This window comes from Ochotona curzoniae, unplaced genomic scaffold, assembly GCF_017591425.1.
Source record: "Ochotona curzoniae isolate NIBS_2020 unplaced genomic scaffold, NIBS_Ocur_1.0 patch72, whole genome shotgun sequence".
Taxonomy (NCBI): Eukaryota; Metazoa; Chordata; class Mammalia; order Lagomorpha; family Ochotonidae; genus Ochotona; species Ochotona curzoniae.
Window position 1 is genome coordinate 216,452 of NW_024467053.1, and position 20,093 is coordinate 236,544.

A 20,093-nucleotide genomic window follows, 5' to 3' on the forward strand; every position below is an offset into this window, starting at 1 on the left:
CCGCGCCGCGCGGTTCCTTGGAAAGCGGAATGACGGGTGGGCGGACACGGAAAGCCCTTGTCGCCTTAGCCGCGGGACGGGAGGGTGCAATGTCTCGGGCGGAAGCCACCGGGGTCCCCGAATAGCCCGTGTTGCCGCTCCACCAGCCGCCTCAAGGGGATGGCTGTGCTGGTCCCATCCTATGCGCACCGCTGTGAAATTGAAAGAGTGAGGTAGGAGGGCAACCCAGGGTCAAGGCGGAACCCGTCCTCGCCGTGGGGCCCGCATCCAGGCAGCTGGCGTAGGATGGGACCCTTTACTCGCTGTTCTTGGCGGAGAAAGAGCCCCCGCCCCTGTGCTGGGGACTCTCCAAGCTGGGCCGTGTCGTACGGCTGCTGGGTGCGTGGGGTCAGGGAAGATTGCACGAGCAATTTGTTTCTAAGATGAGACTTCTGGCTGAGTGGGGGGAGGGGAGGAGGCGCCTGAGCCGAGTTCCTGCGTCCCCAGGACCGGCCAGCTGGGTCCTGCCGACGCTGTAGCATCAGAGAGGCTTGGCCAGCGTCGTGGCGTTGTGCTTTCTTCTGTTTCCTGTTAGCTTAATGGGATCTCCAGCCGGCTCCAATGATGAGCGGATTAGCTCGGTGGGTGACCTGGGTAATGGGTTGATCTCGCTCCGGAGTTGGGAGGGAGCTGGCCAAGTTCCCAGACTGCTGGGGCCGTCAGAGCACCGGCCGGCCGAGGCAGGAGTTGGTAGGGTCCTCTCCGGGAGAGAGGTGCTGGGAATGGTTGGGGAGTTGCTGTCAGGATTGATTTTGACCTGTTCTCTGAGGAGTTTCAGTGGGATGATGTCTGAACTGCAGGGTGGTGAAAGCTAATGGGTCGACACCTGCTAGAGATGCTGCCAACGCAGAGATTGACTTTAGGGGGCGGTAGAGGGGGAGCCTTCACCAGTGTGGTCTTGACATTAAAATATCAAGAATCAGTCATGTCAGTGGCACTTGCTGGGAATGCTGTGTGTTTTGCTTCATTTTAGATATGTAACACCACCCTTAGCATCAAGATGTTAACTATGACACACCCGGAGAGTTCTGAACAGGTGATTCTAATTTAACATCTGCTATGCGTAAAATGTTCAGATGCATTGTTGTAAATGTCAGCTTTCTAAACCAACTTCTCACCAATTTGGTGCCTCCATTTTATGTTGATAATGGAAATCCATGTTATCAGTCTTACATGAGTAAGAGGACTGGCAAGTTTATGCAGAGCGTTTGAGAGAGATGCAACAGCCAAAAGCCTTTTTAGAACGCTTATTTTTTTTCTAGTTGCCAGTTCATCTGTGAGCCAATAAATAATGCAGCTTGAATTCTGCCTATTGAGTCTGCATCTGTTGGACAGGGCCATGTGGGAAGGTTCACTGAAGCTTGCAAAAGTATTTTTATCCTACTAGCAACTAAAATAGAATTTTAAAAAGATTATGGGATTTTGCAAATGAACCACTTTGTAATTAGGATGCTTCTTTGTTGCAGCTTGTATCAACAATTAGCCATTTATTCAGGCTTTGGGGTGGATAGCATTACAGACCATCTACAGGGTACTGTTTGCTTTAAAAACAAAGTTGGGGAAACACTGTTAACCCTTGTGAAAGAGCGAGCACTTAAGCTCACAGCTTCAAGCATCTCCAGTGAATTTGAGTAAATATGGCTTAGGAAGTGAAAGTTGTTAAAAGCTGTGTTTTAGAAAACAGTAACCTAGAGCTCTGTTTTCTGCTTTTGTAATTTCACTTAGTTGATTACAGGTTATCGGGGCTGTATTATGCTAGGCTAATGGTTTTTCTTCCAGCTACCCTGAGTTAACTACTTGATTGGGTAATCCACCTGCTGTTAGATTTAACAAGAGCACAGGGTGGTTGCATCCTTCAGGATAGTGAATACTAAAGCTGGTTTACGTTTTAGAATGAATGCTAGAAGGGTGCCCTTAGTTAACTTAAATTTTAGAGTTGGCTAAGCGAAGGCTGATATTTTCTTTTAAACTGATTGAATGTGATATTTTCCCCTTTACAATAATGCTGAAGCTCTTGTGTTGTATTTTTACACTGTGGTTCCTGCCTGGGTAAACCCTGTTAGGAGTGCAGGTTGTCTCAGCAGAGAGCCAGTACGGACAGCATCTGTATGCTGCCAAGGATGGGCAGTCATTTGGGGCATAAGTTGTCTCCTGTATAAATACCCACATGGCGGCAAACACTTGTCCTGTTGAACTTTGCTGAAACCTGAGTTTCTGCTGGACCCTGTTTCCTGTTATATGGAAATTGGTCCAAAAATGGTAAGCCTGGAAACCTTTGCAGCTTTTCAAGTGTTTGCAGAAAAGACAGAAGAGAAGCGGTGAAATTGGATCGTTGGCATTGTTAGGCTCTGACTTGGCAAATGACGGGAGCTGCAGACCTGAAAGGAAAGCTTGCCAAGGCAGGGTATGTAGGTCTGTGTTCATCCCTCCAGCTCTAAAGTAACTGAATTAGTTACTTGGAGGTCTCTGCATGAGCCGTGAGCCTCTGACAGCTCTGACTGCACACATGTCTTAGCACATTTATTATGATGCCTAGCAAGGACGGTGGCCGAGCGAGAGGGGCTTCCAGAAATTCCACCAAGCTGTTCAGCTGCTGGGCCATCTGGAGGGGAAATAAAAGGCCTAGGCCAGGGGATCAGGCCTGGTGCTTAGCATTTGATGTTCCCTTGCCAGACTTGGTCCCCTTTTACTTTCTCTATCCCACTGCAGACATCCCCTTTGGCCAGGGAGCCATTCTGCCAAATTCCTTTCTGGTGTCTTGGATGCTGGAATGTGCACGAGTTCCTGGGTCTGCTTTATACTGGCCTTAGGTTGAAGCCTTTGTGGCCCCGCAACACCTCTGCGTGTTTCGCCTGCAGTCCCAGCTGGTGCAGTGAGGTTGTTATCAGCTCGGGTGGCCAAGCTGGGGAAGGGGAGGGTTGTGCAGATCTGCGGGACTGCCTGTCAGGGTGGGCTGCGTTCTGGCAGCCTTGCTTGGAGTCATTTGGAAGGAAACTGCTTGAAATCACAGGCGTTCTGGGTGGTGATTGGGGATAAGTGTTTTGATTAATGGCCACGTGCATCTGTCTCTTTTGAACCAGCCCCAGTTGGAATTCCAAACCATGGCCCACACTGCTTTTTACAACAACAACAATAATAATAATAATATTCCAGATGAGTCAGAAGGCTTCAAGCAATGGAATGGGAAAGGGAAACAATGAGAAGAAGCCCCGGGTTATGGCAGGCTTCATAAAACTGGAATTGTTCTTTGCAATCCAAAGGAGGTTTTGTCACTCAAAACCCAACTTTTTGTCAGTGAGATTGCTGTGAATGGGGTCTGGTTAGGCTTTGTGGAAAGCCCTGGATCCCATAGATGAGACTGATTGCAGTGTCTGTCCATTCCTGGGCTGTGTTCATGATGGAGGATGTGGAGTGCTGCGTGACCACCTTTGTATAAAAACTCACTGCTTCAGAGAATTCTTGTTCTGTCTGTGTATCCTGTAGGCCGGAACCTCACTCGACAGATCCGGGGAGGCATGAAGGAGGGAATCCAAGTCCCCTTTCTAATATAAACAGTTGATTGTCATGGTATTCTTTGCTGGTTGTTGGTGTGCTAACATATAAAGGTGGTTATAAGCTTCCCAATGGAGTCTTTTCCGAGGTTCCACTCATGTGTTCTGTGCCACATGAAGGATGGAGGTAGAGTGGAGCAGAGTTCAAACCCCACCTGCACTCTCATTTTAGTGTTGTGTCTTTGGACACATTGTCTGATGCCTTGAAGCCTCAGTTACAGCATCTTAAATGGGAATATGATAATATCTGTCCACCAAATTGGGAGGATGACATGAGAAGTACATAAAGTACTTAGCGCAGACTCATTAACCGCTCAGAAGTTTAAAGTAATGGTAACACTTAGAAATTCCTTCTAACTTCCTAACTGCATTTGAACCTTTCTACTTTATTTGACATAAACCCTTTTAGAAGAGAAAATCACTGATAAAGTTAGTTTATGTGAAAGACAGAGTTATAGAGAAGAGGTTGAGAGAAAGAGCCAAAGGGAGGTCTTCTTTGGCTACGCACTGGTTCCCTGTTGATGAACTGCGGTGACTGGAGTTGAACCAGGATGAAGCCAGGGAGATTAGGACTCCAGCTGGGTTTATTTATTTTTATCACAAAGTCAGATATACAGAGAGGAGGAGAGACAGAAAGGAAGATTTTCTGTCCGATGATTCACTCCCCAAGTGAGTGCAACAGCTGGTGCTGTGCCAATCTGAAGCCGGGAACCAGGAACCTCTTCCAGGTCTCCCACATGGGTGGAGGGTCCCAAGGCTTTGGGTCATCCTCGACTGCCTTCCCAGGCCACAAGCAAGGAGCTGGATGGGAAATGGAGCTGCCGGGATTAGAACCGGCTTCCATGTGGGATCCTGGGCGCATTCAAGGCGAGGACTTTAGCCGCTAGGCCATGCCCCCGGGCCCTCCAGCTGGGTTTTCTGCATGGGTAGCAGGGACCCAATCACCTGGGCTATCTGCTGCTGCTTTCCCAAGCACAGTTTAGCCGGGAGCTGAGTCAAAAGAGGAGCAGCTGGGATTCAAAGTGGTACTCACATGGCACACTGGTGGCACAGGTGGTAGCTTAATCCACTGCACCACAGTGCTGCCCCCAGGTGATTGTCTTTTAGAAGCAAGGAAGCCCTGAGCATTGCCTGCTGCTGTTGCTGTTTGCTATTGCAGTGCTCTGCCTCTTTCAAGGTGAGTCTGACTGACTTAAGCTACCTTAAGGAATCCACCATGGGGGGAGGGGTATGGGAGGGGTGGAGGGGATCCCCAGCGCCTATAAAACTGTACTACATAATATAATGTAAGCAACAATAAAAAAAAAAAAAAGATTATGCTTTCTTTGCAAGTCAGGATTTTATGAGTTTTCTCAGGTCCTCTCCTGTATCAGCTTTCTCTGGGATTAGCCACTTTCCGCTCCCTGCCACCTTAAACCCTCAGTGCAGCCCTTCCAGACAGGTGTTCTTGTCCTCCGAGTACAAATGCAGACACTCAAGGAAGCGTGTCAGTGCAGATTCTCTTTGTGAATCCATTGGCTCAATTGCCAACGCATTTAATTAAACTTCAGATGGCTCCACATAGTACACTTTGGCAGTTGCTGTTAGCTCTGATTTTTGCTTCACTATGTCTGCATCTGAAAACACTTTTGAATGAGGGCAGGCTGCAGGGAGTGGAGGGGTGTGCGGAGAAGAAACAGGTGTTTGGCAAGTTTTGTGTGCTTGTTTGCCTAGTTTACCTTCAGGATGAATTTGTGCTCAAGGAATGTGCATGCAGTCAGGCAAGGATGCTAACTGTGTTCCTGGCAAGAAGAATAAGTCGAATTGTGCAAATAAAGGAGAGGCTAGAGAAGACACAGGAGGTCCGTACCTCATCCTGAAGGTCAGGGACACACACACAAAAAAATTCCAAGTGGGGAGGAAAAACATTCTTGCACATGAAATTACTGATGAACATTTGGCAGCTAATACCAACCAGCAAAATGTGTCTGAACCAGATGAGTCTTGACAACTTGTCACCATGTATAACGTGTTCTGGATGTTTCCAGAGAGAGCTTATGTTCCACAGGGGTGGGGCTTCTCCCCACCCACCTCTGTCACAAGTAGGGAGGAGGAACAAGGAACAAAGAAATGTTTAGAAAGGAAAGCTGCTGGAAAATGAAAGAGCTTGAATTTCATGGAAATCCAGAGGCTCCTGAAGAGCCTGGGGTGATAACTGTTGGCAACCCAAGAGACATGACCTCAGGACTTGGTGTGTTTTGTTGCTCCTTTCACAGGGGGCTGAGGCACGAATCCCTGGCCCTGAACACTAGTTTGAGAAAGGGGAGGTGTTAAAAGTTGTTCCTCTTTTCAGGGAGCTTCATAAAGTTTGTGGAAAATTACATGTTAAGGAAAAAACATGGATTTCAAACTTTTGACAGCACAATCTGTCTCTTCATTCTGTTTGTCTAAGAGCTTTCTGATGCACCTTTGTGTGTGCAAAATTGAGCAAAAGCAGAACAGTGTGGGTTGAATGGAGTTAGTTGGTTGGACGATGTCCCACGGGACTCTAACACTCACAGTGAGTCTAACAGCCATGGCAACCCGGGAAATCACAGAGCACCCTGGGGACTCCAGCAGGTATTGATTGACCATGGGCAGACCCCAAGTGGATCTCATTCACCAACCCTTGGCCTTGTCTAAAGTTCTAAACCTCAGGCTTTGCTTAGCACCTTGTTGCCTCTTTTCTGATGTTGCATTGGTATGGATCTAGCAGCCTCAACTTATTTTGAAAATATTTACATAGCGATTATTTAACCCCAAGGGCCAACCTTGGGAAGGCGGCCAGAGCCAGGAGCACCTTAGCAACGGAAATACTGATCATGAACAGAGAGGGATAGCTGTCCCAGGCTAGAGGCTGGACCACAGCTGTGCCTCATCGCTTTAATGAATGGCTCCAATAAACAGGAGGCTGCCTAGCAGAGCTCTTCCTGCTCATCAACAAGTTCCCTTGCACTGCTGCAGCCCTTGGGAAGGTTGTGGTTCTGCTTGGTGTGTTGGGTCTGGGAAGACAGCAGATGGGCTGCTGAGCAACCCTGACCAGTGATAAGGAGCCCAGCTGTTCCCAGTCTGGTGGTAATCAACATCCCAGAAAACACCAGGGCCGGTGCTGTAGCCACATGCTCTGTGCAGCGCCCCCTCTAGGTGAGAGAGTTGGCTGACTGAGGTTCAGTTCAAAATGTTCTTTCTGTCATCCTGGACCCAGTTCTGAGAGCTTTGCTGCGGGTGGCTGAAGTCAGTATCTCCAGGGCATTTCTAGATGGTGTTTGGCAGCTTGCATCATGATGGGGGTACTGTTGCATGTGCAGGTTTCAGACTTGCCTCGGGATAACCTAGCCAACACATTAAACATTGACTATCCTGCAAGGAATACAACAGATCACAGGGACCAGATATCTGGAATTTAGTGATGCATATTGGTAGCAAAATAACAGAGTTCTTGATGCCTTCAGTCTTTTCCTACAATGGGTGGGAAGGACAGAACAGGGTGGAGGAGGGTCGGAGAGCTGAGACACTACAGGATGGAGCTTCCTTGTGGTGCTGTTTGGTCTGTAGCTTCTTCAAACCTCACCTCCTGAGAGCTTGGGGCTGTGTATGCCCCATTCTCTAGGCAACGGAGCATTATCTCATGCTCCCCAGGGCCGATGCGTGCACAAAGGAATACTTGTCACACCTCATGTACATCTCACCCACCAAGTTAATTGACTTGCTTTGTGGGGAACTCAGCCATGTTGTAAACAAGGAGCTTGTACAATGCCTCTGGCTGAGCCTTGAGTCTCACTTTGAGCGGGGCATCTGCTAGACTGAGCCAAGCGGAGCCCAGCAGCATGGCTACGGCACAGCCTGCAACCTGGTACAGGCAGTCCAGAGGCTGCTGACTTCTGGTGATCCACACTGGCATTTCTCTTCAACCTTCTGGCTGGCCCCGAGGGCATCTTTTTGAACTTCAAGTTCTGGGTCAGAGGATCCCTTAGAGAGAACACCATTGTCAGCCTGGAGTCTGCCTGATGACTGAGCAGAAGAGGAGGGTGACTTTCTGTCTGCGTGACCCCCTGAGTCTGGTAACCTTAACCTTGGGAGTCTTCCTTTTTACCCGTAGGCGCCCCGTGGGAGCTGTGGTCCTACAGGGTGTGTCCCAGGCAATGAGTTACCTGCAGAACTGCACCCAAGGACTGGCAGCATGGCGAGTGTGCCCAAGGAGGGAGTGACTCACCCTGTCCCTGTCTTGTTCCTGCACAGGTGAGCGCTGTGGGCTATGGGATGGATGAGGCGGAGCAGGATCAGCATGAGGCCCGACTCAAGGAGCTGTTTGACAGTTTTGACACCACGGGCACCGGGTCACTGGGACAGGAGGAGCTTACCGACCTGTGCCACGTGTTGAGCTTGGAGGAGGTGGCCCCAGCACTTCAGGAGACGCTGCTGCAGGACAGCCTCCTAGACAGGGTAAGGTGTGGGGCGAGCGGGGCACAGGCTGGAGGAAACGGGGTGTGTTTTCTGCTATGGGGGTGCAAGCCACGTGTTGGCTTGTTGCAAGCATCCTGGTTATGAACCTGCCAAAAGAGGCATGTGATGGGCATGAATGATGGGTCAAGGGGCCCCGTTTTTATTTGTGCTCTGAAACCGGGGTGTCCTCTGTGCATCTGAAAGAGAGAAAAAGAGGTAATAAGAGGAGGTATTCTCACTTTGCCCATGTTCTTTGTGCCCTGTTTTGTGTACTCGTTGTTGGAACAGAAAGGAGGCAAGTGAGACTTTTATTGAAGAGTAGGAAAATGGAAGCCTGAACGTTGGGTTCCCAAGGAGAGTGGGTTTCTCATGTGGATTGGTTCTGGGTAAAGCATTAATTAAGCCTCTCGCCCAGGAAATGAGACAGGCGAGGAGGCAGATGCAATGCAGGTTCATTTAAAACTCAGCAGGCCTTGCTTCCCGCAGGGACGTGTGTGTCTGTGTGTGTGTGCCTGCGTGTGCCAGCCTGAGTGTTCCACAGAAATAAAGCATGTCCTGCCTCGGATCAAGTCACAGATACAAGAGATGTTTTTCTCTTGTCTTTGGTGGAAGGATATTTGCTCCGTCATTACTTGCAGTTTCCTTTAGTTCTCCTAATTAATAGCAGCGTGTGTGGCGTGGTTGGGTCTCTCACTGTTGGCTTCTAGGATGGACAGGAAGGAAAGCAGGCAGTAGTTCTTGAGTTCTGTGGCTCTCACAGCTAGCCCTTTGTCGACGGCGGATTTTATCACGTGTTGTAACTTGAGGAAGCAGCTGTGAAGCCTCATTTCTCATGGTGGCTGAACTTCCTCTTCTCCATTTCATAGTCACTGTTCCCCCAGCTGACAAGATGTGGTAGCAGATAGGGTATGATGTGTTGTCTCCCTGTAACTCGAGACAGAAGTCAGTCACAGTCATCCCAAGGTGGTGCTCTCAGGGGCTTGGTACCAGAAATGTAGTGATAGGCAGCGCTCACACTTAGAAAAGTGAGTTCTTTGCAAAAAGGGGGTGTGTTTCTTGGACACTCCAAGGAGTATGAACTGCCTGTGAACATAGGTGTTGCCTACAATGTGCTGTAAACCTTGTTTCAAAGGTAGTGAAAATGGGAGCTTTGGAAGTTGAATCATTTACTCTTCATGCTTTGCTACACTTGAGTGTTATCAAGTTTATAGTTTATACAGCATGGGAAGCAAAGCAGTGTGTGGAAGGGCCCAGTGTGGGGCCTTTGCAATCAGCAAATCTGTCTCATTGTTTGCTTAAAACCTGAGAAGACATAGCGCACATCCAACCTGAGGTCGTCTTAGGTTCTGTGTAAATAGGGGGTCCTCAGCTCTAAATAGTTTCACGACTTGACAGCAGGTGAACTGTTTGATCTCCAGCTTCCTTCCTTAGGTTCAAACAAGAGGCTGGCCATCGACTGACTTAGTAATGAGCTGACGCTCACAGCCTGATTCTGTGTTTGCTCTGTATGTCTGAGCAATGAGTACCTGAGTGGCCACAGCCCAATATTTACTTAGTGAGCCAGTGGTACAAGTTCAATAGGCTTGTGGCCATTGAGTTCACTTGGGAGGTCCCTGCTCATTGTCTTGGTAGTAAGATTGGCTTGATTTATGCACTACTTTTTTTTTTAAGATTTATTTATTTATTTTTCACATTTTATTATTATTGCAATCATTTTATGATACAGTTCAATATTCCCTTATCCCCTCCCCAATTCCCTCCCCACCTCCCCCAGTTCCTCCATATCATCACTAACACATAGCTCTTCATACTCAGTCATATGTTCATCATTGCGGGCATGGACAATGGCAGAGAGTTCAGAATCCTATTGTCAAAATATAATATAAACAGTTTCACTGTAAGTCCATCTTTGTCTGGAAACAGAAATGCATACCACACTGCATCCTCACATCTGGTTATTAGTCTCCATTACATAACTACTGTACATTCCCTTAAATGAGAAGTCATGATACAAAATCAACAATAGAAAGAAAAAAAGAAATTCACAATGCCATGAAGTTAAATGACATGTTTCTAGATATGACAATTTCCATTACACAACTACTTTACCTTTCCTTAAATGAAGAGCCACAAAACAAAAACATCCGAGAGAAAAAAGAAATTAACAACACCAAGAAGTTGCTATTAAATGCCCAACGTGTAGCTGAAGAAATGAAAATCAAGAACCTTCTTGAAGAAAATGATGCCACTGTATGATCTACGAGTCATTAAATGATCCACTCAGAAGAAAGTGTCCCAAAGAGATGAAACCAACAGAAAACAACAAAACCCATGTGATAGAGTCTCCGCTGATCTTTGTTGGAGTATGTCTCCTCCAGACAATAAACAGATGGGTTTTGTTTCTTAGTCCAGTCTACTAATCTATGATGTTTGGTTGAGCTTAAGCAATTTACATTCAGAGTGAAATGTACATATACATTTGGTCCTGTCATTTTAGCAATGGGTTGTTCATTGGTTTAGTCTTCTGTTGTCATTTTACTGGGATGTTCTTCCCATTTGCCTTTGGTTTTGGTAGGTGCTATTCCTCTTCTCTGTCAAGAGAACATCTTGAAGTATCATTTGTAGGGCAGGTTTGGAAGAGGCAAATTCTTTTAGCTTTTCTTTACTCTGGAAGAATTTTATTTCATTTTCAAAGATGAAAGAAAGCTTTGCTGGGTATGTTATCCTAGGCTGACAATTTTTTTCTTTTAGAATCTGGAATATGTCACTCCATTCTCTTCTTGTCTGTAGAGTTTCCTGTGAGAGATCTCCTGTGAGCTTAATTGGCATTCCTTTATATGTCAATTGATGTTTTTCACGTGCACATTTAAGGATCTTTTCCTTATGTTCAATTGAAGAGAGTTTGATAATCATATGTCTTGGTGAAGATCGCTTTTGATCAAGCCTGTTAGGAGTTCTGTGTCCCTCCTGGATCTTGTTTCCCAATTCTTTCTCCAGATTAGGGAAATTTTCCTTGATTATTTCATTAAATACACTTGCAAACTCAGTTTCTCTTTCTGCACCTTCTGGGACTCCCATAACTCTTATATTTGGCCTCTTAATAGTGTCTTTCAATTCTTGAATACTTTTTTTGGCCTGATCCAGCTCTGCTTCCAGCTTTTTGTTTGCTTCCCCCTGGTGACAGGAGATATCTTCCAATTCTGAGATTTTTTCTTCTGCTTGCTGCATTCTATTTTGGAGACTCTCCACTGTACTTGTAATTTGCTCTACTGTGTTCTTAATCTCTGATATACCAGCCTTGATTTGCTTTACTGCTTCCTTAAATTCTTTGAACTCTTGCATTAACTTCTCATTTTTGACCAGAATCTTCAAAATGAGTCTTATGGATTCTGTGTCCCCCATTTTCTCAATGTCTTCCTCAGTTAACTCTGAGGTTGGCATAGGGTTTTGCTCCTTTGCAGGGGAGTGCTCAGTAATATTCATTGTGCCTTTGTCTCTTCTTTTGCTCTTGATCATTGTACTTCTGGTTAGCAGAGTCTTCTTCTTGGGGGGAGGTTTCTAAGTTGTGTCACCCACCGGTCTACAATGCGAATTTACTTATTGCAGTTGGCACACGACTCTTTTTGCTTGCAGCCACTTGTGCCACAACCTCCAACAAGTTCCATATCTGGGTTCCTATGTCAGATATCCACTGTGGTCTCCACAGCCCCAGCTCTTGGCTCACCACTCTCCACCTCCTGTGATACCGTGCTGAGGCTGCACCATTGTCTCTGTAACCTTTCTCCCACTTCCGTTTGGAGTGGGTTCCAGGATTAGAGAGACACCAAGTGTCCTATCTAGTTAGGTTGTTGGTGGCGCTGATCCTGTCGGAACCTGTTGGACGTCTGGGTGCCACACGGACCTATTTTGACCGGTACAATGTCACAGTCGGTATTATTTTCCTGTGAGACCTCAGCAAGTTCTCGCGAGCTCAGCACATGCACAGTTCTCTGTTGTCCCCTGCAGTCCCAAAGCTATTGCCACAGTGCAAAATGGCACCCGATGTGCTACCACAACAGTTCTTGATCTGCTGGCCGTCAGATCCGAGGGCTACCCAGACATGCCCCGGATGGAACCCATAGAATGCCACGTTGTTGCAGTTCGCCAAGTCAGAAATGAGCACACTCCCTTTCAGAGCATGCTCAGTCCTTTCCTTTGCCCTTTCCTCCTTAGGCAAAATGGCGCCCAATTCAGCTCTAGGGGGCTGACTGGGCTATGAAATCCTCGCTGTTTTCGCACTGCCCGCCTGGAACCTGCTGCTCTGTCTCTGCTCCTGGTCAAATCAAACGGACCAGCAGGACAGACAGTTCCCCGTCTGGGTTCACCTCCCAAGCTCCCAGTGAAAGTCCCTTCCCACCTGGTTGCTGGTGGAGTTCTGGCTGCTGGTGGAGTTCAGATCGCCATGCTGGAGTATCATTCACTGCAACACCACACTGCTGTGCCCGCTGCTTTCCTGTGTCTGTCAGTCTCCAGGTACCCCTCTGCTGTTGTTCTGTCCTTTCCTATTTCCTGAAATATGTCCTCTCTGCTTCATCCTGATTAAATGTTTCTCCTGATTTAACGTGTCCTTACCCTATTCCGCCATCTTGATTCTCCCTATGCACTACCTTTTTATCAGCTTGTTTTGTGAAATGGCATTGTTCGCAGAGCACATAAACCTGACCATATGTTGTTAATTTACCCTAGATGATCTATAATTTTAAATTATAAGAAAAAGACAATCCATACAATTCATAGGAGTAATCCAAATGCTGACCCCTGCATGATAAATTGGGTAGGGATCCTAAGTTGAATTATATATTATTTTGCATGTCAGTACCCCTTCTTCTCTGTCGAAGTATTTATGTAAAAATTTGTGTATAATAATGAGCTGCTTGGTTTAATAAGAAACGTAGAAGAGGGGCCAATATAACAACCTGAATGGATTTATATGTTAATTTTTTCAGTAGCTTTGTATGTGTGTGGCCCACATGTCTGGCATCCCACCAGCCTTGGTTAGCAGGTTCAGCTTACTTATATTTATGTTGACTGTAAATTCCTGTCTTATATTAAATTGGCTTTTGGGTGTATTGTTACCATCAATTTTCTAAGTGTTTATAGATTTAATTTTATTTTATAAATGAAGTATAATTTTTAAATAAAATAATGCTTGGGAGTTTTACCAATCATTCATTCTTAGAAAGGAGAGGATAGAAAATTTTTTTCTTCTCAATCAAAAAATATTAATATTGTCTCTGTACTTTTTACTTTGGCCATCTGTCTTCAGTAACTTGATTTATCTTTCAGCCTAATATTTCTTTTAATGACTCTTAAGGCAGGTAACTTGCCATTTTCATTCATTTTACTGACAGGCCATTTTCTTCCAAAGTATATTTCAGTTCCTCTGTCTGACTTTGTAATGAAGCCATATTTCCTTGAGCATGGTAGTTCCTGTGCAAGTATTGAAAATGTCTGAAGCCTGAAGATCTCCGATTTGAAGGGGTCCTTACTGGTCTTTTTTACTGAGTTATCCAAATAGCTATATCCGCGCTTTTGTCATCATTTGAGCATCTGTCAGTCTCTCTCACTCTCTCTTCCCTCCTTTCTCTCTGTCAGTCTTTCAAATAAATGAAATGTTATTTAAGAATAAAAAAGAACCCACTTATTACCAGTTGCATGAAGCTCCAGGGTTCCTCAAGACATTCAAGAACTTGGGGTCATTCTTAGGATGCAGTGGCTTAACTGCCCTTGGTGCCCACATCCCGTATGAGGACCAGTTCAGTCCTGGCTCTTCCACTTCTGATCCAGCTTTCTGCTAACGTGCCCAGAAAACAACAGCAGATGGTCCAAGTGTTTGGAGCCCTGCCACCCCATGGGAGACCAAGATGGAGTTCCTGGCTCCTGACTTTGGCCTAGTCCAGTCCTGGCCATTGAGGTGTCTTAGAGAGTCCATCAGTAGTTAGATGTCTCTCTCCCCTGCTTCCTTTCCTCCCTCTGCCACTTCCTCCTCTGTGTGTGGGTATATATATACACACATACACACACATATGTCTATGTACTTAATATATATATGCACACATATAGTGCATACATATGTAAATAAAATTTTTTCTAGTTTTTCCCTGGTTCCTTATAAACTATCTGTGGTTCTTTTATAAATTTCATGCTTAGTTGGTGATCCTCTGGTAGATTTGCTTATTTGTTTATCGCCAACTCTGAGGGATTTTCAAGGTTTTTTTTTTCCCCTACTGTATGCATTGTAATCATTGGGAAAATAAGGCGGAAATAGGTACATTCTGGTTGTGATTCCATGGCTTGTTTTCTGTGCGCAGAATTATGCGTGGTCATCAGAATGTCTATAACAAGCGCTGTAGCCATGGTCCCGTTTCATATTATTGATCTGAGGCCACTGGGGCCTATAGCAGGGTGAGCTGGAAGCCTTTTTATTACATCTCTGACCCTTTCTGGTATCTTGCTGTTCAACCACCATGGTTTAACCTGCAATGCTTAGCTCTATTATTATTATTATTATTATGTTTATTCTTATGGCGATCTTGTGCCCCTGTTCACATCAGCATTCTCCTCCTTTCCAGGAGCTCACCAGGCATTGATTTGGATGCCTGTAGGTCTGTGATTCCCCTTTTATGGGAAAGAGGCCTTCTGCATGGGAGGATGCTGGGCCTTGTTCTATTCTGTATTTAGGCTTTGTGATCAGACTCATGGCGGAATTTGCATTGCTTTTGTGTCCTGGAAATCCTTGAGTCCTTCAGACACAAGGGCAGGGGGACATACTGTGCTTTGAGTAGGAGGTAGGAGCCTGGCCTACATGGCCACTTTTCTTCCACCTCTTTTGTTTCAGTAGCACCTGTCTCCTCTAGCGGAGATGATGTGAGCAGAAATGGTCATTAGAGTTTTCGAGATTGTGTGTGTGTGTGTCTGTGCTTCTTGTCTGCCTAAAGGAAACCTACATTTTTTTTCAGTGTCCATCGCAGACTTTTGGTTTTAGGATTCCTGTGAATGGTGGAGAAACTCAGGACCTGGAGAGACATGTCCAAGCCTACCAGTCTTGGAAGTCTGGCCTGGATCCTGCCACGATTGAGCAATAAGGGCATGCTGCCTTAAAAACTCTGAGCTACAGTTCATCTCTGTCGTTAGGAAAATAATACCCTCCTTACAAGTTGTTGATGAGGACTGACTGAGTCAAAGGCTTATCGCAGAGACTGGGACACAATTACCGGACTGCATCTTCTAAGCTCCTCTCCTCCACGCCCTGCACACCCAGAATGGGTTTCTAATAAGCAGTGATTTCCCAATGATGATTTTCTAGAAAAGCTTGTCAGAGTGAAAGGTTTGCTGGAAGCTGTCTTGAATTGCAATGATTTGCATCTGTTTCCTTTTGTAGATGGGGTTTCTTGGGTCAGTCCTGGAGTTCTTATTGTTGCTTTAGGTTTTAAAAAAATTTTTACCTTTTTTTTTTTTTTTTACATTTACTTTGAAAAGATTACAGAGAAAGGAGAGGGAGAGATATTCCATCTATGCTTCACTCTCCAGAGGGCTACAACAGCCAGGGCTGGGCTGGACCAAAGCCAGGAGCTTCTGCTGGGTCCCCCACATAGGTTGTAAGGGTTCACACACTTGGGCTCTGTTCTGTTGCTTTCCCAGATGCACTAGCAGGCAGCTGGATTGGAAATGGTGTAGGTGGGACTTGACCTGGCAGCCATAGGCCACAATACTGACCCCCTAAAAATCTACCTTTTAAAAATGACCTGGATTGGGCAGGTATTGTGGCATTATAAATTAAGCCTGCACTTGGAATGCCCTTATCACATATTGGGTTGCCTGGTTTGAGTGCCAGCTACTTCAGATTCAGCTACCTGCTGTAATGTGGAGAGGCAGCAGGTGATGGCTGATGGGGTTGGGTCCCTGCTATGCCTGTGCAAGATACAGATGGAGTTCCTGGCTCAGTCCTAGTTGTTGTTGCTGGCATTTAGGGAATAAACCAGCAGATGGGCACACACTTCTCTCTTTTTAAATAATGTATTTTTAAAATAAAGTGGCCTACACTTTTCTGTGTATCATCTGTATTAAATGTGAATGCTAAGCTACTTGAATGACGTATTAGAAGAAAAACATCTTACTGCATTTTTCACACTGACTTTCAGCCTGTGTCCTTTGTCTTGGCACCACACCGTCAACATTATTTTACTGGGCCTTCTTGGCATGAGCCTGTGTTTCTATTCCGCTCTTACCTAACACTTCATGTTTTTTTCTTTTATCAATTTCCCTAAGTATGAATAACTGCAACCCTACTAAATTTAATGACATTCCTGTTGATTTTTAGTTAATAAGCCCGTTGCACAGTGGCTAGAGTTCTCTCCCTTTGTGCTCTGTGAACACTGCCAGTCCCCACGCTTGCGAGCAGTGAATTGTTGCGGTGTAGCCTTCTGTGTTCTAGTTCCTGTGGCAGATTTTTCTGTGGTTTCAAAGAGCATTTGTTCCTTGTGCGCTGCTTCAACTCTCAGGCAAATAGTGCTTCTAAAAAAGCGCTGACATGAAGCACCGAGAGGACAAGTGAGGTGAATTTCTATTCAGCCATGGTGACACCTGACAAAAAAATATCCAACTTCACTTGTCTTCCTGTTCATTTAGTTTAAATGTCATGGGTGTTTTTAGTCAGTCATGTCATTTTTCCATCGCTGGGAACTGTCCTTTGAGGCACTCCAGATCCAGAGATGCTTGTACAATGGATGGAGTCAATTCTTATTCAAATGAGGAAGCATCGCCCAGCCCAAGTTTGCTTGTTACTTTGTGAGGTCTGATTGCATTGTGTGTTTGGGAAGATTTCTAAGTTGTACCAAGATATAATAGCAGAGCTCCCTTGGAGAAAACAAAATGGTGCTGAAAAATTGTGCTTACTGAGCATGTTCAACTGTTCACAGTAGGAGAGGATTGTGATGAGGAGGGCAGTCTGGGGTATGTCCTAGGGGGTCTTTTCCAATGCATCAGTATTCATTAGCACTGATGGAAACTAGCACTCTGCTGCCCCTGCTGGCCAGCCCTCTTCCTGCTAGAGGTGGCCTTGGTGGCTTTGATCATCTAAGCCCCTGTGTCTACTGGCCCCCATGTGAAGGAAACTGGAAATTTGAGATTTAATGTGTTCTCTTGGTTTGTTTTCTCCAGCCTACTTGAATTTTGAGTGTGTAGGTCAGCTTTTAAAGAAATGTTTTTTGGGGGCCCAGCGTGATGGCATAGCAGTTAAAGTCCTTGCCTTGAACGTGCTGGGATCCCATATGGATGCCAGCTCTAATTCTGGCAGCTCTGCTTTCCCTCCAGCTCCCTGCTTGTGCTCTGCGAAAGCAGTCGAGGATGGCCCAAAGACTTGGGACCCTGCACCCATGTGGGAGACCCGGAAGAGGCTCCTGGCTTCAGATTGGCTTGGCTCTGGCCATTGTGGCCCCTTGGAGAGTGAACCATCAATGGGGGATCTTCCTCTCTGTCTCTTCTCCTCTCTGTATATCAATCAAAATAAATAAATCTTTAAAAACATATTTTTGGAGCCTAGTGCAATCGCTCAAGTTACTAAAATTCTCTTCTTACAAGTACTGGAATCCCATATGTGTGCTGGTTTGTGTCCTGGCTGCTCTACTTGCTTGCGGCCTGGGAAAGCAGTTGAGGATGGTCCAAGTCCTTGGGTCCCTCCAACCTGGTGGGAGACTCAGAAGAAGCTCCTGGCTTTGGATCAGATCAGCTGCAGCTGTTGTAGCCATTTGGGGCATAAATCAGCAGATGGAAGATCTTCCTTTCTGTGTCTCCTTCTCTTTAAATCTGCCTTTCCAACAAAAATAAATACTTTTAAAAAGAAATAGCTTATTGAAATATGAAAGGTCTTTTGTTTTAGCTTTGGTTGCAGGAGAACGGTGTCTTCTCAATCTTAGTATATCAGTCGGTGCTCTTTGTGCTTATCTTGAGGTGTCATTGTCTGATTTCTGCTTCTGATCTGCAGTGGCTTCGATAGCATAAAAATGAAGTTTGTAATAAATCAGGAGAAAGAGTAGAGAGACTCCTGAATTGGTCCCATAACGTTTGCTATGAGAAGAGTGGCTGGCTTGTGACAACTGCCTCAACTTTTGAACATGTCTTGTCTTTTGATGCAGTTGTGTGTGGATTGTCCAGGAGACTATAAAATGGAAACTGGTAAGATATATCGCCTCTGTGTAGTTGGGGCTTGTAGTCTCAAAACTTCTGTTTTGTTTTGCCGTATTTGAGGGATTCTTAGCTCTCATCTAAAGCCTTGGAAGTTGATTAACATTAATTCCAGGTTGTAGAAGTCTTTTTTTTAAGATTTATTTATTTTTATTGGAACATCAAATATACAGAGAGGAGAGACAGAGAGGAAGATCCTCCATCTGATGATTCTCTCCCCACAGGGCCGTAATGGCCGGAACTGAACTGATATGAAGTTATGAGCCAGGAGCCTCTTCCTGGTCTCCCGCGTAGGTGCAATGTCCCAAGTCTTTGGGGTGACCTTGCCTGCTTTCTCAGGCCACACGCAGGGAGTTAGATGGGAAGCAGAGCTGCCAGGATTAGAACTGGTGCCCATATGGGATCCTGGTGCATTCAAAGTGAGGACTTCAGCCACTAGTGCCCCAGATTGTAAAAGTGTTTGCTACTTGCTTGTTCAGGGGTGTGAGATTGAGGTATGTAGACCAGACGAGACCGTCATTGCCACTTGTCCCTGTGGGGACCAGATTGCCAAAGGCTCTTCACAGCTACCTCTGTCAGAACCTAGACCTTGGGAAGACTCATCGGAGACCCGGGAAGTCACGAATAAAGGACTCAGCATTCTGGGGACAGAGCTAGGTTTTCATCCAGGTCCCTAAAGGAGCACCACGAGAGAGGGCAGCTCGGCGCTGCGATCTGTTGCTCTGATTCTGGGCAGCTGCACAGGTCCTCGGGATGGGCGTGGGGGGCTGTGGGATCCCAAACTCCTCCTTGACTGTTTCTGTCACTCTATGCCCAGTTGCTTTGCTCCAGAATGTCTTGTTTTCTCTATGGAAGTGGGGATGATAGTTACAGATCCCATTAATCCCTTCAGGAGTGTTACCCATCGCTTGCTGGGTGTCTAATCCAAGAGTACTTCAGCTTGTAGGAAACAACTAAATGCTGTAGGTTTGTTTTGGTGCCAAAAACATTTTGAAATGTTCATAGACTTTTTTGGGGAGGGTAATAATTTGTGTGAACATTTTGAAGATTCCATCAAGGCATGGATTTCTCATTTGTTTTGCATCAACAGAGGCACCTTTGAATTCCATTTTCCGTAAATTTCTGGAGTACCCTCTTGCATCCCACAATGTTCTGTGTAATGTATGTGATGCACTTGTTATCTTCCTAACACTGCTGTCAGCACAGTAGGGTCATAATTAACATAACACTGCCATGCTCTGGGCACAGTGCCCATCGGACTCCCCATGACATTTCCTGAGGGTCTGTGCTCTGTGGTGACAGGGATTTTATCCTCCTTGGTTGCTGCCTTGTCGCCAGGGCCTAGGGCAGTGCTGGCATGTGACAGCTGCTTGATAAAGATCTGTGGATGAATCATATCTTTCCTTTATCTCCCCACTTGCACAGATGCACGAATTAAGAGGCTTAGTGAGGTAGCCAGTTCACAATAGGAAGTGAGCAATACAAGCTGAATTAGATGCCGAATCCACCTGCTCCGGAGCCTCCTGTGTCCTCTGCCCCTTCTCTTGCCTTCTCTGGAAGAAATGATGATGTTAGCTGGAATGAGGAGACGCCTGGCTAGTGGCCGTGGGTGGGAGTGTGCGTGGGTGTGTAGTGACCGCTGGTTGGTTGGCTGGTGAGAGGAAGGCTTTACCCACATGGGATGGAGCTGATTGGCTGGTGAGAGGAAGGCTTTGCCCACAGGGGATGGAGCTGATTGGCTGGTGCGAGGATGGCTTTGCCCACAGGGGATGGAGCTGATTGGCTGGTGCGAGGATGGCTTTGCCCACAAGGGATGGATCT

General features: G+C 46.0%; 1 protein-coding gene across 7 annotated transcripts in view; it reads left to right on the plus strand.

The window, feature by feature from the left end:
- The window catches only part of LOC121168175 (ninein-like), a 96,164-nt gene that overhangs the window by 674 nt on the left and 75,397 nt on the right, over positions 1-20,093 (plus strand). For all 7 annotated transcript variants that reach the window (XM_040998044.1, XM_040998042.1, XM_040998046.1 and 4 more), the window contains exon 2: positions 7,848-8,051. In XM_040998044.1, coding sequence (XP_040853978.1) covers positions 7,869-8,051 — 183 coding nt within the window. In that variant the 5' untranslated portion in view covers positions 7,848-7,868. The remainder of the gene's footprint in view (positions 1-7,847; positions 8,052-20,093) is intronic.